The sequence below is a fragment of the Passer domesticus genome, chromosome 5 (assembly GCF_036417665.1).
Source record: "Passer domesticus isolate bPasDom1 chromosome 5, bPasDom1.hap1, whole genome shotgun sequence".
Lineage (NCBI taxonomy): Eukaryota > Metazoa > Chordata > Aves > Passeriformes > Passeridae > Passer > Passer domesticus.
The window spans coordinates 51,269,651-51,287,953 of NC_087478.1; the positions used below are offsets into that span (position 1 = coordinate 51,269,651).

At 41.7% G+C, this 18,303-nt stretch overlaps 1 protein-coding gene across 3 annotated transcripts in view; it reads right to left on the reverse strand.

Moving 5' to 3' along the window:
* Nucleotides 1-15,684: 15,684 nt before the first annotated feature.
* Nucleotides 15,685-18,303, reverse strand: part of ABTB3 (ankyrin repeat and BTB domain containing 3) — a 161,491-nt gene continuing 158,872 nt past the window's right edge. For all 3 annotated transcript variants that reach the window (XM_064420416.1, XM_064420414.1, XM_064420415.1), the window contains one exon: nt 15,685-17,105. In XM_064420416.1, the coding sequence (XP_064276486.1) occupies nt 16,896-17,105 (210 nt within the window). In that variant the 3' untranslated portion in view covers nt 15,685-16,895. The remainder of the gene's footprint in view (nt 17,106-18,303) is intronic.

Sequence of the window (18,303 nt, forward strand, 5' to 3'; positions counted from 1 at the left end):
GGAGATGGGGAGATTAGTGAATAAAGCAGATATTAATTTCTTGATTTGGATGGAATTCTGCCATTCTCCATCACTGGAGGAATTATGGGATGAGCCCAAAGAGCTATCCTAACTGGGAACAAGGCTGTACAGCTGACAGAAGTCTCTGAATCTTTGCTAGATGGAAAAAATGGCCATGAAGAAAGGTGTGTCCAACAGCAGACAAGGACTCAAATGGCTGTCCTGGGAAGGGTGTGAGGACAAAGCTCAGATCCTGTGGAAACAAAGAATTGTCATCAGACATTTTCATGACACAGCCTGTTCTGGACTGGCCTTGGGCCTTTCCTAAAAATGATCTCCTGAAAGGATTCAGCTCCACTCCCCTGGCCCCAGTCAGAGGTCAGACACAGCAGTGCCTGAATCCCTTAGACCCACTTCTTAACCTCTGATGAGGAGAGCTGGGATTCTCTTTATCCCTGTGAACATCCATAAAGGAAGGCAAGACTTGACAATAGCAATTTTTATTTTCAGTTTAGTCACCAATTCTGGTGTCAGAAGCTTCTGACTGTCTGAAGTGAAAAGCACTGGAACATTGTCCCTGTTTCTGGATCTGTATTTGACCCATCCCTATCCCAAGGATGCAAGTGCTGGATAAAAGCAAATTTCTGTTCTGGAGTGGATATACCAGGTAAAGAAGGGGAGCCAGTGGGAAAAATTCAATGACTCCTTGAAAGGAAAGGTTCAGCTTCTTTTTTAGGGGACATTTCAGGGTGCCCAGAGAGCACCCAGAGTATTGTTCTTGACATGAAGTCAGATGGAAGAGAGGAGAGTTGGTTGATGAAGTGATGTTGAAGTAGCTGGTTCCAGCAGGCTCTCCAGTAACTACTGGAAAACTTAAAGAGCTCCAGTGCCCATGGCTCTGTAGAGACCTTGATATACCTTGAGTCATGAAACTCTCAGAGACACTGTAAACATCTCTAGTATGACAGCTGGAAGGTTCTACAAGGCCAGGAAAAGATTTATTGTGCAAATCACACAGACTGCAGGCGAGAAAATAAAGGAGATTTTATGTGTTTTAGAAGTTACCCTATAGGTTTACTGCTGTGGTTAAGCTGACCTCTTCAGATGAAAAAAAGGGGAAAGTGATCAATACACTGACACCTCAGATTATCTTTTGTCTATTTTATCAAATGATCTGCTAAATACCAGTGTTGCAGTCCCAGGGATGCTAAACAGGCAGTGACATAATCAAGAGAAAAAAGAAAAAGGAAGGAAGGAAGGAAGGAAGGAAGGAAGGAAGGAAGGAAGGAAGGAAGGAAGGAAGGAAGGAAGGAAGGAAGGAAGGAAGGAAGGAAGGAAGGAAGGAAGGAAGGAAGGAAGGAAGGAAGGAAGGAAGGAAGGAAGGAAGGAAGGAAGGAAGGAAGGAAGGAAGGAAGGAAGGAAGGAAGGAAGGAAGGAAGGAAGGAAGGAAGGAAGGAAGGAAGGAAGTGGCGGAAGGAAGTGGCGGAAGGAAGTGGCGGAAGGAAGGAAGGAAGTGGCGGAAGGAAGGAAGGAAGGAAGGAAGGAAGTGGCGGAAGGAAGGAAGGAAGTGGCGGAAGGAAGGAAGTGGCGGAAGGAAGTGGCGGAAGGAAGTGGCGGAAGGAAGTGGCGGAAGGAAGTGGCGGAAGGAAGTGGCGGAAGGAAGTGGCGGAAGGAAGTGGCGGAAGGAAGGAAGGAAGGAAGGAAGGAAGGAAGGAAGGAAGGAAGGAAGGAAGGAAGGAAGGAAGGAAGGAAGGAAGGAAGGAAGGAAGGAAGGAAGGAAGGAAGGAAGGAAGGAAGGAAGGAAGGAAGGAAGGAAGGAAGGAAGGAAGGAAGGAAGAGAAAGAAAGAAAGAGAGAAAGAAAGAGAGAAAGAAAGAAAGAAAGAGAGAAAGAAAGAAAGAAAGAAAGAAAGAAAGAAAGAAAGAAAGAAAGAAAGAAAGAAAGAAAGAAAGAAAGAAAGAAAGAAAGAAAGAAAGAAAGAAAGAAAGAAAGAAAGAAAGAAAGAAAGAAAGAAAGAAAGAAAGAAAGAAAGAAGTATTTAAAGTGACTTTGAAACACCAATGGCATCTAAGTCCTCAAGGTTACCTTTTGATTTTCTGTTTGCATTCCCTGTGTGTTTCTGTGAAACACAGAGCAGGAATAGTGGCAGGAAACCAAAGAAGTATCAGCTCTCAGTAGGGCAGCATCTCATCAAGGGAGATGACAGGCCTTGTTTGCACACTGCTGCATAGCCTGGGGGGAAGAACTCTTGAACTGATAGCTAAGCAGAAAGTTTTCAGGTGGTTAAAACAAGGCTGCTTTGGTTTTCTTTCATGCAGGATCTCCTTAAGGAGTTCTTTGAGAGACCACAAACCTCCTCACTTTGAAAGATAAAACATCCTTGTGCTAAGGCTTATTCTCCCAGATCTTACTTATTGCTCTTGGTAGTCTGTGTTTAACTTTATGGAATAAATGAGGTCTATCACTTCTCTTTTAGCTACATCTAATAAGTGTGATCTCAATGTGAACCAGATATGTGTGAAAGACATTAAAACCTCACTGGGACACAGGAACTGCATTATCAGAGCAGCTGCTTCCCCAAAATGTGTGCTGGAGAGTTTGGGAATGTGCTGGAGAGTTTGGGAATGAGAATCCCATCACACCTGCAACAACTGCAGTCAGCTGGACACCTCAAAACACCCAAAGGCCTGCACCTCTCCACCACCATGGGAGCAGTGGGGGACATGAGGGCCAGTGTTTGTCTCAGAGGTGTCACATCTTTATTTCCTCCGTGTCTAAGTCTGTTGCTCAGTGCTGTATGCTTCAAGTACTCGTTATTACAGGAGGACACGACAGCTTCCTGCACAAGCCATTGGCTTGTAGACCCAAGGGGCTGATAAGCTCCTAGGAAGGTAGCCAGGCTGCAGGTTGTGCTGGGAATGCTGGCCTTCCAGACTGCAAGGATATGTGCACAGGTTCTCAGACACCCTCTACTTTGCAGTTTTACATCTTCATAGCAAAGCTTAGAGACAGCCAGCCCACACACTTATTCTGGAACATTTCCCATGAAAGACTCATTGGACAAAATAAAAGCCACTGAGGAAATGTTCATTAAAGTGTAAGGCTCTGCCAACATAGAAAAATTTAGCTGATACCACCACACACCTAGAAATGTATCTGTATAAACCACTATGCAGATTTGGGGGAAAAAATTCTGAGTGGTTTAAATGTTACTTCTATGTAATCAAACTGAGACACACAATGACTTTTACATTGTACACATGCTTCTGCTGCTGATTCCATCAAGAGATCAACATCAAGCACTTCTGGCAGTGCTTTAGCCTCAGGAAAAAACCTGGGCTCCTCTAGGTGAGCTCTGCTTTGTAGCAGGTTGGGTTTAGACATCACTGTCCATTTCTGCCCTGTGGAGGAGGCACTGGGCAAGACTAATTAGCCCAGTGAATGTGTGCCACAGCTTTCAATTTCTACAGAAAACCTCAAGAACACAACTGGGAATGGAATGTAGAAAAAACATGGGTAAGTTTACAAAGAACCCGGAAGAACAGTGTGAACATTTCTGGCTGAACTTCCTTGTTTTTCTCAGTGAAGCGTTAACTCAAATGCCCATGAAGAACAGTTTTATATTGTTTTGGTATCCACAGCTGGGAAAGAGAGACAAAGCATTCCAGTTTGCTACAAGTGAAAGCTTGCTTTGTTTTCTTCCAGGTACTGGGGAGGCCAGCAAGGGGAGCCTGTATCTCCTGCAGAATTTGGATAACTACAGGGTTCCCTATGAGCTGCTTTTCAAAGCCTGCTCCTGGACAGCCGAGTTTCCAAAACCTAAAGGCACCTGAGAGAGCCACCACTGCTTGGGCAGTCACCCAGTGTGGTGTGAGTGGTGTCTCTCTCCCACACCTTATGTAAAAGACAGGAAAGGATGTCACCCTCTTTTGCCTCCTGAACCAACCTGTTCCTTAATAATCTGGAGAAAGATTCTAAATACAAAGAAAGAACTTGGCTTCAAATCCACTAAAAGATACAAGACAGAATACACTGGAAATTAATTTAAGGAGTAAAATGTAAAACCAAAAATATTTTTAAAACCTGATCTTCACACTCGTGTCAAGGTTAATCAAGTCCCTCTGTTTATACCTGACTTCCCTTTGAGATACCCATTTCCAACTTATTTGTAGGCACTTGCAGTATATGCTGTATAATAATGGAGCAAACTTCCAGCCTTTTGGATCCTCCTGCATCCAAACTCCTCTCTGGCTATGATGCACTTGCAGATGCTTAATTTATTAGCATCATGGAGCTCCATTCCCAGGTCTTATGTGCCCATTTTATGGCAGACCAGCACTTGGAGAAAGGTTTTTGGGAACCAACTCCATATCACTTCTTCATGCACACAGCAAGCTTGCTGATAGCAGTGTAAGTGGGAAAACAGCACCAGGACTTCCAGTTGTAAAATCCTGAACACATGTGGCTCCTGGGAGAAGCCCAGTCCTGCTGCTCTCTGAAATACATCACAAAACACCTTAAGGGGAGAAAAAACAAAAAAAAACCCACTCACAGCAGCCATTTCCTAGGCTAGAAAACAATGGAATTTTTATTGAACAGAGATGGCTCATAAACACACTCAAAGGAGTTCCACCTGCTGTTCAGCAATATTCATTCATTGCTATCTGATAATAACCTATGGGGGCAGCTGTATAAAACAGGAATAAAATACCAAATTGCTATATTCATTAATAACTTTGCCTTCCAAATACAGAACCGTAAGTATTTCAAGTCTGAAAATAGACCACAATTGTTAGCATTTAAACCAAACCTTTATGATAACAAATATACAAAAAAAGGCAGTCAATATATTAAACATTTAAATCAATAGCATACATTTCTCAGAGGTAAACATTGAGCAAACAAAGCCACTGATGATGTTCAGGAATCAGGTAAAAGTTTCAAGGTCAAGCTCCAAACACTGTAGCTTTTCTAAAGCCATACTGGTATTAACACTTTTATCTAGCCCCTACACTGAAAACTATGTAGCATGAACATTTGGGAATATAACACTGGCTATCTGGGAGTTCCTTAAGTCCTCCTTGTGTTTGTATTGGAGCACCTGTGGAGACAGAGGGCAGTAGGAGTCAAGCACTTTGTTTTGCACTGTTGGGGTTTGAGTTCTGTTCTAGATGAGCACAACAGGGTCCTCATACCAAACACGAATTCCAGCACTGACAAGAGAGTATTTGCCTGACAACCTGCATGAAGAATCAGCCTCGCAACTTACATTAAACAGAATGGGACTTGCACACCCACCTATTTACCAAAAGCCTGTGCTATTTCTACTGCACAGAAAAAATCTCCTTCAGTAGCTGATCTAATGCCTGAGGTTGAAAGCTTGGGATACCTACATACGCTCAAAAATAATGTGATAAATCTACTATTGACAACTAATAAAAGTTCATATTGCGATATTGCTCACAACATATATGTACAATTTGCACAAAACATGGCTCTTCAACATGAATATTTTGCAAGCTACTATATATATATGTATATATAATATGTATAATTTCTTTTCTTAAAGAATTCTATGCCAGAGTGCATGCAAGGAATTTCAAAGCAGTAGCACAACAGGAACGATCACTTTTTTACAGGTTACTGAGACCATTCAATACAGAAACAGTGGGATATTAAATAACAGACAGGTAGGTAGATGTATGTACACACTGCTTCTTCAGGGACCTTCCCATGTGATACCTGAATCTCAGACCCCTCTGAAAGACCAAACAGGGCTCTGAAGATTCCCACACTCTGACAATCACTAAATCACTTCTGTTGGAGATGACAGCAAAGGAGGCACTTGTCCCTTAGCCAGAAGTAGAGGCAAGCAATCTTCTCCATAGCCAACATCTGTTCCAAATCCTGCTCCTGTATTTCCAAGCAGTGAGTGGTGAGCATCTATCCATCCAATGTTTTAGCTGGTCCCAAGCAGTCTCCTGCAACCTTTACAGCTGGAAATCCAGGACTGAGAAGCTGGATCCCCTAAACAGCAGTGCACAGCACTGCCACCATTCTAGTCAGATATGTACAAGGAATGACATGTATACTCTGCTTTAAAATTTACATAGAGCATATACAAATAAAGCTATTCTATCAAGGTGCAAGTTTATTATTCTCTGGTGTGTTCCAATGAAGATTTATTAAAAAAACCTTTATACAGACCCACCAGGAGAGTTTACACAAAGTTGACATTTTGTCAAATTCATTATGTAGGCTTCCTTCTGCAAACTCCATAATGGAAACTCCTGTTACTTTCCCTTGGAGTTCTGCTTATGCACAGGGTTGGATTTGATAGACGACAGCCATGTCTAATATAATTTCCTTGATTTTAATACATTTTAAACTCGGATGAAGTGGCAGCATGTGTTTGGTTTTTTTCCCCAGGATGTCATCCATCTCTATGAAATGAGGCAGGACATGTAATTTGATGTCAGGGGGATTGCATTTCATGTGCCCAGTCCAGCTTTCCTTGCTTTTCATGGGACTGTGGTGTGTGAAGCTGGCACAGTTTGGCCCTATGGGTATGTCTGGAAGTCCTTGGTGCTATTTTACATTGGCTGATGACCGGCAATGCCCTCAAAAGAAATAAAAAAAAAGCCCAAATGCAATTTACTAAACAGTAAACATCAGACTGATGCACTAAACAGACGGATATGGAATGCAACTTGTCTAAAATTAGAATGATTGTTTTCTTAGGCTGGTCTAAATTCATAAAAATCTCTCCCACGCAGGCCTCATTCTGCAGCATGTAAATATATGATACTTCTAATAAAAGTCATTGGGAATGCAAAGCCTGTGATCACGGAGCAGAAGGAAGGCCTGCCTTCTCCCACTGCTCTTCAGCAAAAACCTCAAGTAACATAAGTACATGTTTATGATCCCTGCTGAAGCAGAGGGGCTGTGTGCAATGACAGCAGGATTTGGCCTTCAGCCTTTATGGGGTACCAACCACAACTGTGCAAATGACTGGATGGGAAACTACATCTGCTAGTGCATTAAAAAAACATACAGCCTTGCAGTAACTCCCATTAAAAATTCCCACTGACTTCAGGAGAGAGAGCAAGAGAGCAGTCTTTAGCAAGTGCGTGTTCTGCTCCACAGTTATGTTGTGCTCCTCAAAAATCTTTCTGTAATACCACTTTCCTCCATTTTGTAAGCTGATTATACGGAGGCATTCACAGTAGAGGCTTTGCACGTGTCCTCTCAAGCTAAGGGGAGCCTTTCACACTAGAAACAAAGATCTCATTAGTTTTTTTTCTTTTTCAGAGTAATGCAATAATAAAAGTCAACTTGCTGGTTTCACATGCTGCAGGGCCTTTATACAGCCTTAACAAAATAAGATTTTTGTTAAGGCTGTTACAATTCATTTGTCATCTAGCAATGACAAATGAATCGTAATCTCATTGGAGATTATAAAAGGATCAGCATCAGACAGACATTAAATGGTGTTTAAGATGACCTAAGGTGCACTTAGAGAAGATGCTGTGAGAGTGCTTCAGCAATTAAAAAAAGGATTCAAAAGAAATTAAATACAAACATGCCCTTTAAAATAATGGTCAAGTTGTGGACACAGTGGACAAAAGCAAACAAAGCTGCCACCTCAAATTATGGTTGAGCTCCTCTATTTTTCGTACATTCCCTTCTGCCTTGGTTCTGAGTGCCCTCAGTTAGTCTCTCCAGTGGAAGGGTTTGTGCTGGATCATTAACAGCACAAACCAGGCAATTTTCAAAAGCATCTAACACACTCAAGAGAATGACATCTTTGAATGAGCTACAGATGTCTATCTGTCCTTTTGAGAAAAAATATTTGGTTCCAGAAACATTTGTATTTCTCAGCTATAATCTTTCTTCATTGAAAAACATCTGCCATCCTATTGTCCATACGCTGACTCTGTTATTTTTTTTATCCACTGTAAATGGGTAAGCAAAGGGGAAGAACGTTTCACCTGTGTTGTTAATTACAGATGACCTCAAACATGCCTGTGAAGCCACAAACCAGTATTTAAGCCACATCTGTGGGATGGAGGACAGGATCTCTGTTTGTTAATGATGGCTGTTGGGTTACGTGATCTTTAATTTCCTTCTCAATAAAAAGTGAAATTAAACCTTCACATAAAACCCCAACAAAAGATGACAGCAAACAAAACCACTTTGTTAGAAAAAAAACTGAACCCAAATAAATGCAAAACAATCATAACCATTCCTGGGTTTGTATTACACAAATTAGGAGTCTGCCTAAAACCAGCAAAAAATCAAGATCAGCACAATGGTTCTGCACATCTTATTTTGGCACATCCTTTCCTCTTGTTTTCACTTTTCTTTCCTAGCTTCCAGTTCCAAGACATCTCAGGGACAGGTGGAAGCGGATGTGAAGAGGCAGAAAAGAAGCAAAGAGCTGTCCCACAGACAATGCTCTTCTGTATTTACAGGATGCTCACACCACGATTTCCTAATTTAGGTGTTGCTTTCAGAAGTGGACCTTTCTCCATTTAAAGATCAAGACAGTACTTTCTAATTACAGATATGCATTTGGCCTGCAAAGACTTCAAAGGTGACACACAGTATGAAAGAGAGGTGGAAAACAGACCTAATCCACAGACTAGAGAAATCAATGAAAAGGCTTCCAGCCATTTTAGTGGAGCAGATTTCATCACGCTTTCATGTTTTGGTTTGTGAATGATGTTATAGTAGAAACTTAACTTGCATTTTTTCATAGAACATTCATATATTTTTAACATGTAAATTACTCCTTGAACCCTATATCAAATATTTATAAATGCTAAACTAGGTACAAAGTGAAACCCATTTGGGAAAGTGGAGCAGAGGGAGGTTTAGCTGCACTAATGGATATTGCATTAATGCTTAGCATCAAGGAAGGCTGACTGCCATTAACAAGAAATCTCATTACAAACATGATTTCACGCCTCATAACATATCCTGTAGATCTATTTACTGTCCATCTCTCTTTCTTGAACACAATGATAACTATAGACACAAAATCCAAAGCATTGCACATGCTTCATCTTATCTTTCCAATGAAAAAATAACCAAAGCAAACAAAAAACAAAACAAGCAAAAAAAAAAAAAACCCAAACAAACAACAACAACAACAAAAAAAAAAACAAAACCAAAAAAAAACCCCAAATTTCCCCCAAAACCAGCAAACCAACACAACACCAAAACCAAAAAGAAACAAAATTCTCAGCATGGATGACTGGAATTCAATGTTTTACAATCTCACTTCTGCCATGAATGACTTCAGATGCTTTCCAGACTTTGACCTAATGCAAGGCATGCTCTAAGGATAACTCGTGTACAAACAAGAAGCTTTCAGAGGAGTGGGACTGAAGGACACTCTAGCAGCCCACCTGTAAGTGGTGGTGGGGAGGGCAGGCTGAGAGAATGTGATATTTCCTGTGGGTTTTTCTTTTCCCTTCTCTTTGTGGTAGATGGCAGAGGCAGGAGAGAGTGGGGAAGAGAAGCACTGGTCCTGGGGCTGTAAATGATCCATTATTCAACCTTCCCCATAATACCAAAGAGATCAGTAGGAGAAATGTCCTGCACTGCAGAGAGTGGGATTTACTTATTTGGTGTCTGCACAATGCTCAGGCACCTCTGCTCCCCACTGGCACAGCACATATGGCTGCACAACAGAGAAACAGGGACAGGAAGCAACCTACTGGCCCAAATGCACTGATGGGACTTGAACAGGTCAAGTTTTTCTAGTACTAATTGGAACTTAGCCAGGAACATGAGGTCAAAAAGCTCTGAGATGCATTCCTACAGTCCATGTATTCTGCAATGGAAAAACATAGCTCACAACTGAAGTTAAGACTGCACATTTTACCACATCCCCAAATGGCACAATTATTCATTGGCTTAATAACTGCAAGGCAATAGTCAGTTCCCAAGGTATGGAACTGACTGGGTTAAGCAGGGTGTTTGACCAAGAGACTGCTTGGGTGCTGGGGAAGCAGCTTTCACTCTGAGGCTCCAGGGGCTTCCTCTGCTCCTTCCCACCTTCTGCCCCACAACCAGCACCGGGGCACAGGAGGCTTTCTACTGTGCTGAGGGGCAAATCCCAGCCTGCAGATGTGCCGTGAGCTCTTCAGAAGCTATGCAGAACAGAGAGAACCTGACTTTGGAAAGGCTCATCTGAAAGCCTCTCACGCAGCAAGCTACAGGATATTCAATTTACCCACTGCTGGGAAGGGGAAAGGGTAAGGCTGGACTCTCTTGAACCTGTAGCTTTAACAAGTCCAGATGTTTTGAAACATGTTAATCTGTCCCTGCCAGAATAAGGTTTTGACCTTCATTAATTAAAATGACCCCCTAACACACTGGATTTTCCTAAAGGGGCAGTCTCTTTTTTGCTTCTGAGCATCTCCCTTTTCTTTTGTGACTTATTGTAAACCATAAATGATTTTTGATTGTATTTCAGCGAGGCTTTTCCCCTGGCTTTGTTTGCTTTAGAAAGGCAGTAAGAAACAAGATTGCCTCTCACTGTGCTAGGCAAAGCCGAATAATGGAAGTTTTAATGATAACACAGCAACAGAGAAGATGGGGAGTGGAAAGACCAAAGTTAACCAGCAGAGCAGTGAAGATGTTTGTAAGGACAAGAAAGTGCCACCAATTGCTTCAACTCCATGGCCATATCTGAGCATGGGACCAAGCAAACCCTCTGTGAGCACTGAAGAGACTGGAGCCAACGGGGCTGGTTGGGAATGCCAAGGAAGTGGTACAAGATGGGGCTGCTTCTCCTCTTCCTGCTCTCCCCCTCCCTTTGATTTCCTGGAATCTCTGAGTTGGGGAACAAATGAATTAGGCAGCAGTGGACACTATACCTCTGGAATCAGAGGCAAAGATCTAAGGTCATACATTCAAATTCTTTTACCTACTCCTCTTCCCTTACTAAGACCTCTGTTAGTGTGCCATCCAGCATGGACAGAAACCTGTGCCTAAGCTAACATGCCCATTCACACGGTGTCACTGCCTCTACAGGATGAAAGAACAAAACTGTCAGCCCAAAGAAAGGTGAAAAATGCCTCTCCAAAGGAAAAAAACTACAAAGTTGCTGTTCTGGTACAATCAAGTGGACAGATTTAGTCAACTAAACATGCAAAGCACAAGGTGTTTGTAGAATTTAACCTATCCAGGCAACACAACCTCTCCTGTAACTTGCTGCCATGACTCCTGGCTGTTTTAGTGACAAGCAGTCCAAGCAAGCACAAAACCCATCATCTATTGAGACTCTTGACTTTGAAGTGCTGAGATACCAATTTTAAGTCCTGTGCAGGCATCCAAGACAAACACACTCTAGGCCATTCATGGCTGTTCCATGCAAGAAGCCTTGGACAGAGCTGAAGGAATGACAGCTTAATGGCAACAAAAAGAAAAGAAATGCCCTCCTCCTACACACTGAGCTTGCTTCCCCAGCTCAGAGGCTCACTGAAGGCAGCTGACAAATTCCCATTAGTCTTTCTGCAGGTTTCCAGATTTTCTTTCTGCTTTGGGCACCACATGAATAATATTCTCAGCAGTGCTCTCACTGAAGTCATGGAGCATTGACCCACAGCTGAAGAATTGGCTTTGCTGTTTTTTGCTCTTGAAGGCCAGTTACAAATAGCAGGTCAGGTGCAATTGTTCTGAAATGTGATAATCTGGTCAGAGTGGCCAGCCTCCGTTTTCACCCACTGAAGATAACAGGCCTTACCTCAAAGTAAGTAACAAGTTAAAAAATAACATAATAATTTTGCTATAAATGTATGGAAGTGCTGCAGGTTTGTTATTGCAAAATTAGTAATGTTCTCATTTATGGGGTTTCAGATATTATCTGAGGGCTATTTCAAGGCTAACTTCCTACAAACTACTTTACTAAATTTTAGACTAAATCCTAGGTAGTTCTTTTAATTCTTATAAATCTCAACATCTCTGTGCCAGAAGATGAAAGCAACCTCAGGCCCTTCACTTCTGTAAAGCACTTGCAGAGCCTCACATGAAAGATACTTTGTCAAACCAACTAACATAAAGTCTTTGGCTTTAGGTAACTCTCATTCAGCAAAAAAACCCCAAACAAACAAAACAAAACACCAAAACCACACCAAAACGAACAAGCAAACAAAAAACCCCCAAACCCAAGCCAGTGGCTTCAGAGGCAGCTTTAGTGAATGCAGGTTTCAGGTTGTCATCTTTCAGCAGTTTTTTAAGACAGAGCCAGCTCCTGAGGGACCCTCAATATGTGAAACTGACTTCAATTAATTCTGCAGGATTCCAGCATTGCTCAGGATTTAATCCATAGATAGGAGCACTAGAAATGGCTGCTTTTTCTAGGATGGCCTAATCATCACCTTGAGTATGTGAATGCGTTAACCTAAAAAAAAAAACCATTTAAACAGGTCCTGTATGCCTGAATCCCCACAGACCTGGCCATAACAGAAGCCTCCTCTGATTTTAGGCAGGTACAGCTGGGAAGAAGAGATGCCCTTTCTTTTTCACTGCAGCACCTCAGAGCAGTTGATTTCAGTGCAAACAGACCACTTCCCTTTTTATTTTTAATGCTGAAAGAGCAGCACATGTTGCTATGCCTTGAAACAAAACTAGAATTTAAGAATTAAAGAAATTTAAGAAAGCCCCCAGCACATCACACAGTACAGCCCATCCAGGACCAGTGGATATTCAGTAGAAAAAGGCTCAGTGTCCAAAGCAGCACGTGGAGGATTCAGCAAGCAGCTCTTATTAGTGCCAACCAGAGCCTGGCTACTAAACCTTCACACCTTTTTAGAGATGTTTCCTCTGTCTTTAACAGACATTTTTTACTAATCTACTCTGGAGCTGAAACCAAGCAGGCAGAAGTTTTAGCTGGGGAAAAAGTAGTCTTAGCCATTAGAAAGCTGGCCCCGTTCCAGAACAGAGAGCATCTGGCCACCAGCTGTGTTTAGAGGACAGCAGGCCTAAGGAACAGATCAGGGAAAAATCAGAGAAACAAGCAGACAGTGCTGAAATTTGTAATGAAAAGAATGCCAGCCTTCCCCTGTGATGTCCAAAACCTTTGCCCTCCCACATTCCCCATCCTTTTCTCTTCCCAGCTCTTGAGCCAATTATTGGAAAATCAACTATTCAGGACAACACAGATACCACTTCTGGGCTTAGGAAGGAATCCAGCAGGGCTCTAGAGAAAAAAAAAAAACAACAGGGAAGTGTGGAAACTGGCAGCATGTGAAGCAAAGTGGGCATGTGAGGAAATTCTGGAAACTAAGGGGAGAACTGCGCAGGGATATAAGGAAAGATCTGCCAGGAGATGTCTGTAAGTCCTCAAATCTTACAGCAGTGGATTAGTATAAAAATGACAGATGGAAAGGCAACTTCACTCATTAGAGGCTGAAAAATTATGATTAATAAAGAAAATCCTAATTTTTTCTAATGATGTTGTAATTTTTTTCCATTTTACCAAGACTGGAAGCAATATTTGGCCTCAAAATTTGTAAATTGTTGCAACTCATACAAAGACGAAAGGAAGAGAAAGCTTTTTATTTTCCAAGTTGATAACACCATGTCTGAAAAAAATGCTAATAAAATGCTCTGTTGGAAAGAGCCTTATCTGATAGGGATGGTATTCATGGGCACCCACTGAAACTCACATTGCTTTTTAGATTAAATTGACAAGAGCCCTTCCCCCCAGCCCCAGATTAATGGAATGAAGAATCCATGCATGAAGCCACATATAATAAAGGTTGGAGATTATGAAACAGGCTAGAAGACACGATCAGAATTGCAATTGATCTTGATGAAGTGGGGAAATTGCTCTGATTAGAGAAGAACAAATTTAATAAGGAGAAATTGAAAGTGTTATACTTTGAAAGGTGTAGTAAACAAATGCATAAATAAAGATGGAATTCCTGGGAAGGCAGCAGTGAATCCCTCAGGAATTATAAAACAGACTAGATCAAAGTCAGCCATGGGATGTTCTTGAAGAAAATATCTGGGGATATATTTTCTGATATGCTTTACATAAATCACAGCAACAGTTTCTCTGCTTTGCTTGCTAATGTATAAAACTCCTGCTGAGGAATGGAAATTTGGGGAAAATGAGAAGCCATGAGGGGAATGACAGCAAAAATCAGAAAACACTAACAAAGGAACTAGGAAAGACTATACTATGATGCAAGGAGGATAATTCCTTTCATACATAAAATAACTTTCCAAAAAGATCTTGTAAGATCATCTGTTTTTCCTGTCAATCAGGACTCAAAGAAAAAGTGGCTTGATTTGCAATGAAGAAATTCTGAAGTCTCTTAGGAAAACCTTCTGATTTTGAGAGTGGTGAAGATCATGTATCCCTGTCACTGGATTTTTGAAGAGCCTGCAAACTGCACATTGTCTGGCATGGCTCAGCTGGACCTCACCCAGCCTCACATCAGGAGAGGCAGACTAAAATCACCATTTCCAAATGCTGGTTTGTGGATCCACAAAGGTTTGCTGGCTGCTTCCAGGAGAAATGAAAGCTAGGTTTACACAGGTTGGCTTTTCTGCTGGCAAAAGTCCTGGGGACCACTGGTCAAAAAAGAATTGAGAGTTATTACTCTTTTTTCTTAAGGTTTCCTTCAGCTATACATCTGTGATGTTTGGATTACCAGCATTTCCAAGAGCAAAAGTTATTCCTGTATAAATCCTTAGCTGCAGTCCCTTCCTGTAACAGCTCAGGGTGCCCAAACACGGTGACCACCTCAGGTACAGCCACCAAAGGCCCTATTACCCCTTTATTGCTGAAAGAAACCCAGGGAACTTTACCACAGACACTCACAACTCAGAAGGACAAGCATGGAGTTACCAGTGTTTCCCTCCCATTTAATATAATTATTATTGTTTGAAAAACTTTGCCATATTAAACCATGAGCTGCAGGATGAGGCCTGCTCTTAGCTAGTTGTTTTTGTCATAGAAGGATGGGTTTCCATGGATGAGAAGGCACACCAAGCAACAACAAGCACCTCTGTGTGTTGCTGCTGCAGTAACTATGGTCTTGCTTCTTTATATCACAACATTCACTCAGAAATAGCCATTACTTACAAGTTCCAGACAACGTCTTCTGTGAACATCTACTATGCAGAAAACAAGATCTAATTGACTGACATGCAGTGTCTCTGCAACATTAATGGCAGTTCAGACATTTTGTTATTTGTTGCAGAAACTGCAGAGGCTTTAGAAGACGAAGCATAAGGGAGGATTTATACCTCAGAGTCATAAAACAGGTTCCTACTGTGTTGATAACTAAAGCAAAAACTGTGTTCTCTGAGCACATCAAAAACTGGAACATGGAAGGGCACCTAATATAGATGCTTCAACAAAAGAAAAAGAGGTTAACATGCAAACTTCTAAATTTCTTAGAATGGCACAGTAGAAAATAAACGTATTAATGTCACTTTGCCATGGAGAAGGCAACATCTTTGCCTGCTTCTTACTGTGGTTTTTTTCAGAGAGGGCATCCAGAATGTTGTGGCACATAGCAGATTTGTCTTGCTAACAATATGCTGCAAAATAAACAAAGCTGACATTTGATATTTAAATCACACCCCCCACCCCACCCTACCCTACCCAAGCCCTGCATTGTAGATTACCTATACATTCTCAGGATACAGTGAGAAATCATTCTACAGTACATATTTAATTATAATTTTAAAAAGTCTAACTCAGACACAATCTCTGGCCAGTAGCAAAATATCCACACATCACTAAATTAAAGATCTGTCGTTATCTCTTCACTGCAACAAACAGAAATCAGCATCTTGAGAAGGAGCTCCAGGGGTATCATATCACAGCCAGTCACACCAGATAAAAAAATAAGCTAATTTCACAAATGAAGTTTGACAAGAAGTAACATTGCATTTGTCTTGGCAAAACGAAGCACGAATGGAACATTTCACAGGTACAGTTACCATGCAAACGCATGTTTGTTGAGTTTGTCATTGATTTCAACCCCAAATCACGAGAAGCATGCAGTTCTCCTGCCCCCCCAACTATTGTATTAGAGACAGTCTGGGTAATGTGCCTCTTTGGTGTAACCATAGCCTCTTAGGCAAGATTATACCACCCTAGGAAAGAATACAAGCAAAACTTGAGCATATGTGTGTTTACACAATGTACATTTTACCATTTAAAAAACCAAAACATGTTACATAGATTCTCAAACACAGCTCTGTTGAAAATGAAATTTTAAGCTTAAGAAACAGGTTTTAAACTACAAGGCCACCCCATTATTTTTTATGAACAGTTTAAAAAGTTCCCACCCCTAAAAATCTGCCAGTATATTTCCTCAACTATAACAGTCTTACCCACTCTCTAATACAGCTGATCTTTGCTGGACAGCAATAACAGTTCTTACATTTCTTAAATGCACGAGATAATGGACTCTGGGATAGATATTGTTCTTAACTGTGTAACACTGAAACGAATCTGACTTAAATGATTAATTGGTCAATTCAGGTGTTCCCCAGCACTACCCTTCAGGCAGGGAACTTCTGCTGTTCACTGATGTGAGTTCTGGCTTTTGTTGGCATCAAGCTCCATGAACAGGCTCATGTTCAGGATGTGAGTACAAGGGCAATTCACCGGATACTCTGGTACCCAGCTTGCTCAAAACCAGGGAGGAACTTTGTTTTCTGTATTTCTCATCCAGGTGGGGACACAGCCCCAGCGCAGCACCTCTGGCCGAGACGGAACTGTCTGGATGCGACGTAGAATTTTTTACATTTTCTTTTTTTTGTAGTCATTTAAGCAACTGCAACAGGTTTGAGCAACTGCAACAGAAGACTTAACTTGCAGGGTCTTTAATTAGAGGTTTACCATCTTCCTCAGCTTTACACAATGGAGCCCTTTGAAGAAGACAAATGAATTGACTGAATCCTTGTGGCCAACGTCCTCTGTAAGTCCTCTAGTACATTCTGACCAGATGTTTCTCCATTCTTGTCATACAACAACTGTTTGAAAGCTTCGTTTTCAATGAGGACCATCATGTTTTTTAGAAAGTAGCCTTCACAATAGGCAGATAGTTCTGTGACGCCGAGGAACTACAAGAAGTGAAATTAGAGAAAGATAACCATTCTGATACAACCCAGGCAGCAGATACAATGCATAAGAGCTACACACAAATACACAAGCTAAGCCTTTTAGACAGGCACAGTCTAAAATGTGCTTACTTACAGATATAAATGCGTGGAGAGGAAGGAGTTAATAAAACAGTATTTTATGATGATGATTCTCAATAATTCCATGTTAAAAGACCCTGGCTGTTGGGGAAACAAAATTCCACAGACTGAAGCTTTGCTCCCTTGGAAACTGATGGAAGTTCTACCACAGAGTTTACCAGACCCATGATTTCATTCTAGAAGTTACACCCTAAAACTACAGGTTTGGGAAAATATTACAGACCACGTTTCAAGAATGCTGTCCTTAGCAAGGATGGGACATATGACTGCAGAAAGCTGTCATGCAAAATTTCATGCTTTGAGGAGAAATGGAAATAATAAGCCATTGAAAAAATCTCCCCAGGGCAGAGGTGGACTTCCCAGCATTGGACACTTGAAGATTCAGCTGGGCAGGGTGCTGGGCCATCTAGTCTAGACTGTATGTTTGCAAAGAAAGGTTGGACCAGATGATCCTTGAAGTACCTTCCATGCTGGTATTCCACAGTTCTATGATAGCATTTAAAAAATGGAATGCCCATAGGGATATTAATGATATCAGTACTCTGCCATCAGCATTTATTTGTAAATATGACCAAATCCCCATTAGAGAATTACAGAATACACTGGGCTGGAAGGGACTCACAAGGATTACTGAGTCCAACTCCTGGGCCTGCGAGGGACCATCCACCAAACTGTATCTGTCTCTCAACCCTGATGACAAAGGCTGTGCTCCACTTGTCTCTGAGCCAACATTTCCCTGCTCACACATCCCCTTCTGGAAAGGTCGGGGAGGTCCTGCAGGTGCAGTTGAGCTGCAAAGCAGCAAGGTCAAGAAAGGTGTCCCTGACCATGGCTCTAAGGAGATGATCTTTAAGGGTCCCTTCCAACCCAACTAATTCCAGAAGTCAAAGATTCAGGCACAGCCAGGTTGGCTATTGCTGCAATGCCCTACTCACAGCAGTGCCAACATGGCTCTGGCTGTAAAACCCACCCAGGACCCCATTTCCACTGCTTCCACAGGGACGTGCAGGCACAAATAACTTGCAGGTTGGGGCTCTTACAGGGAAACCAGGAGCTGGAT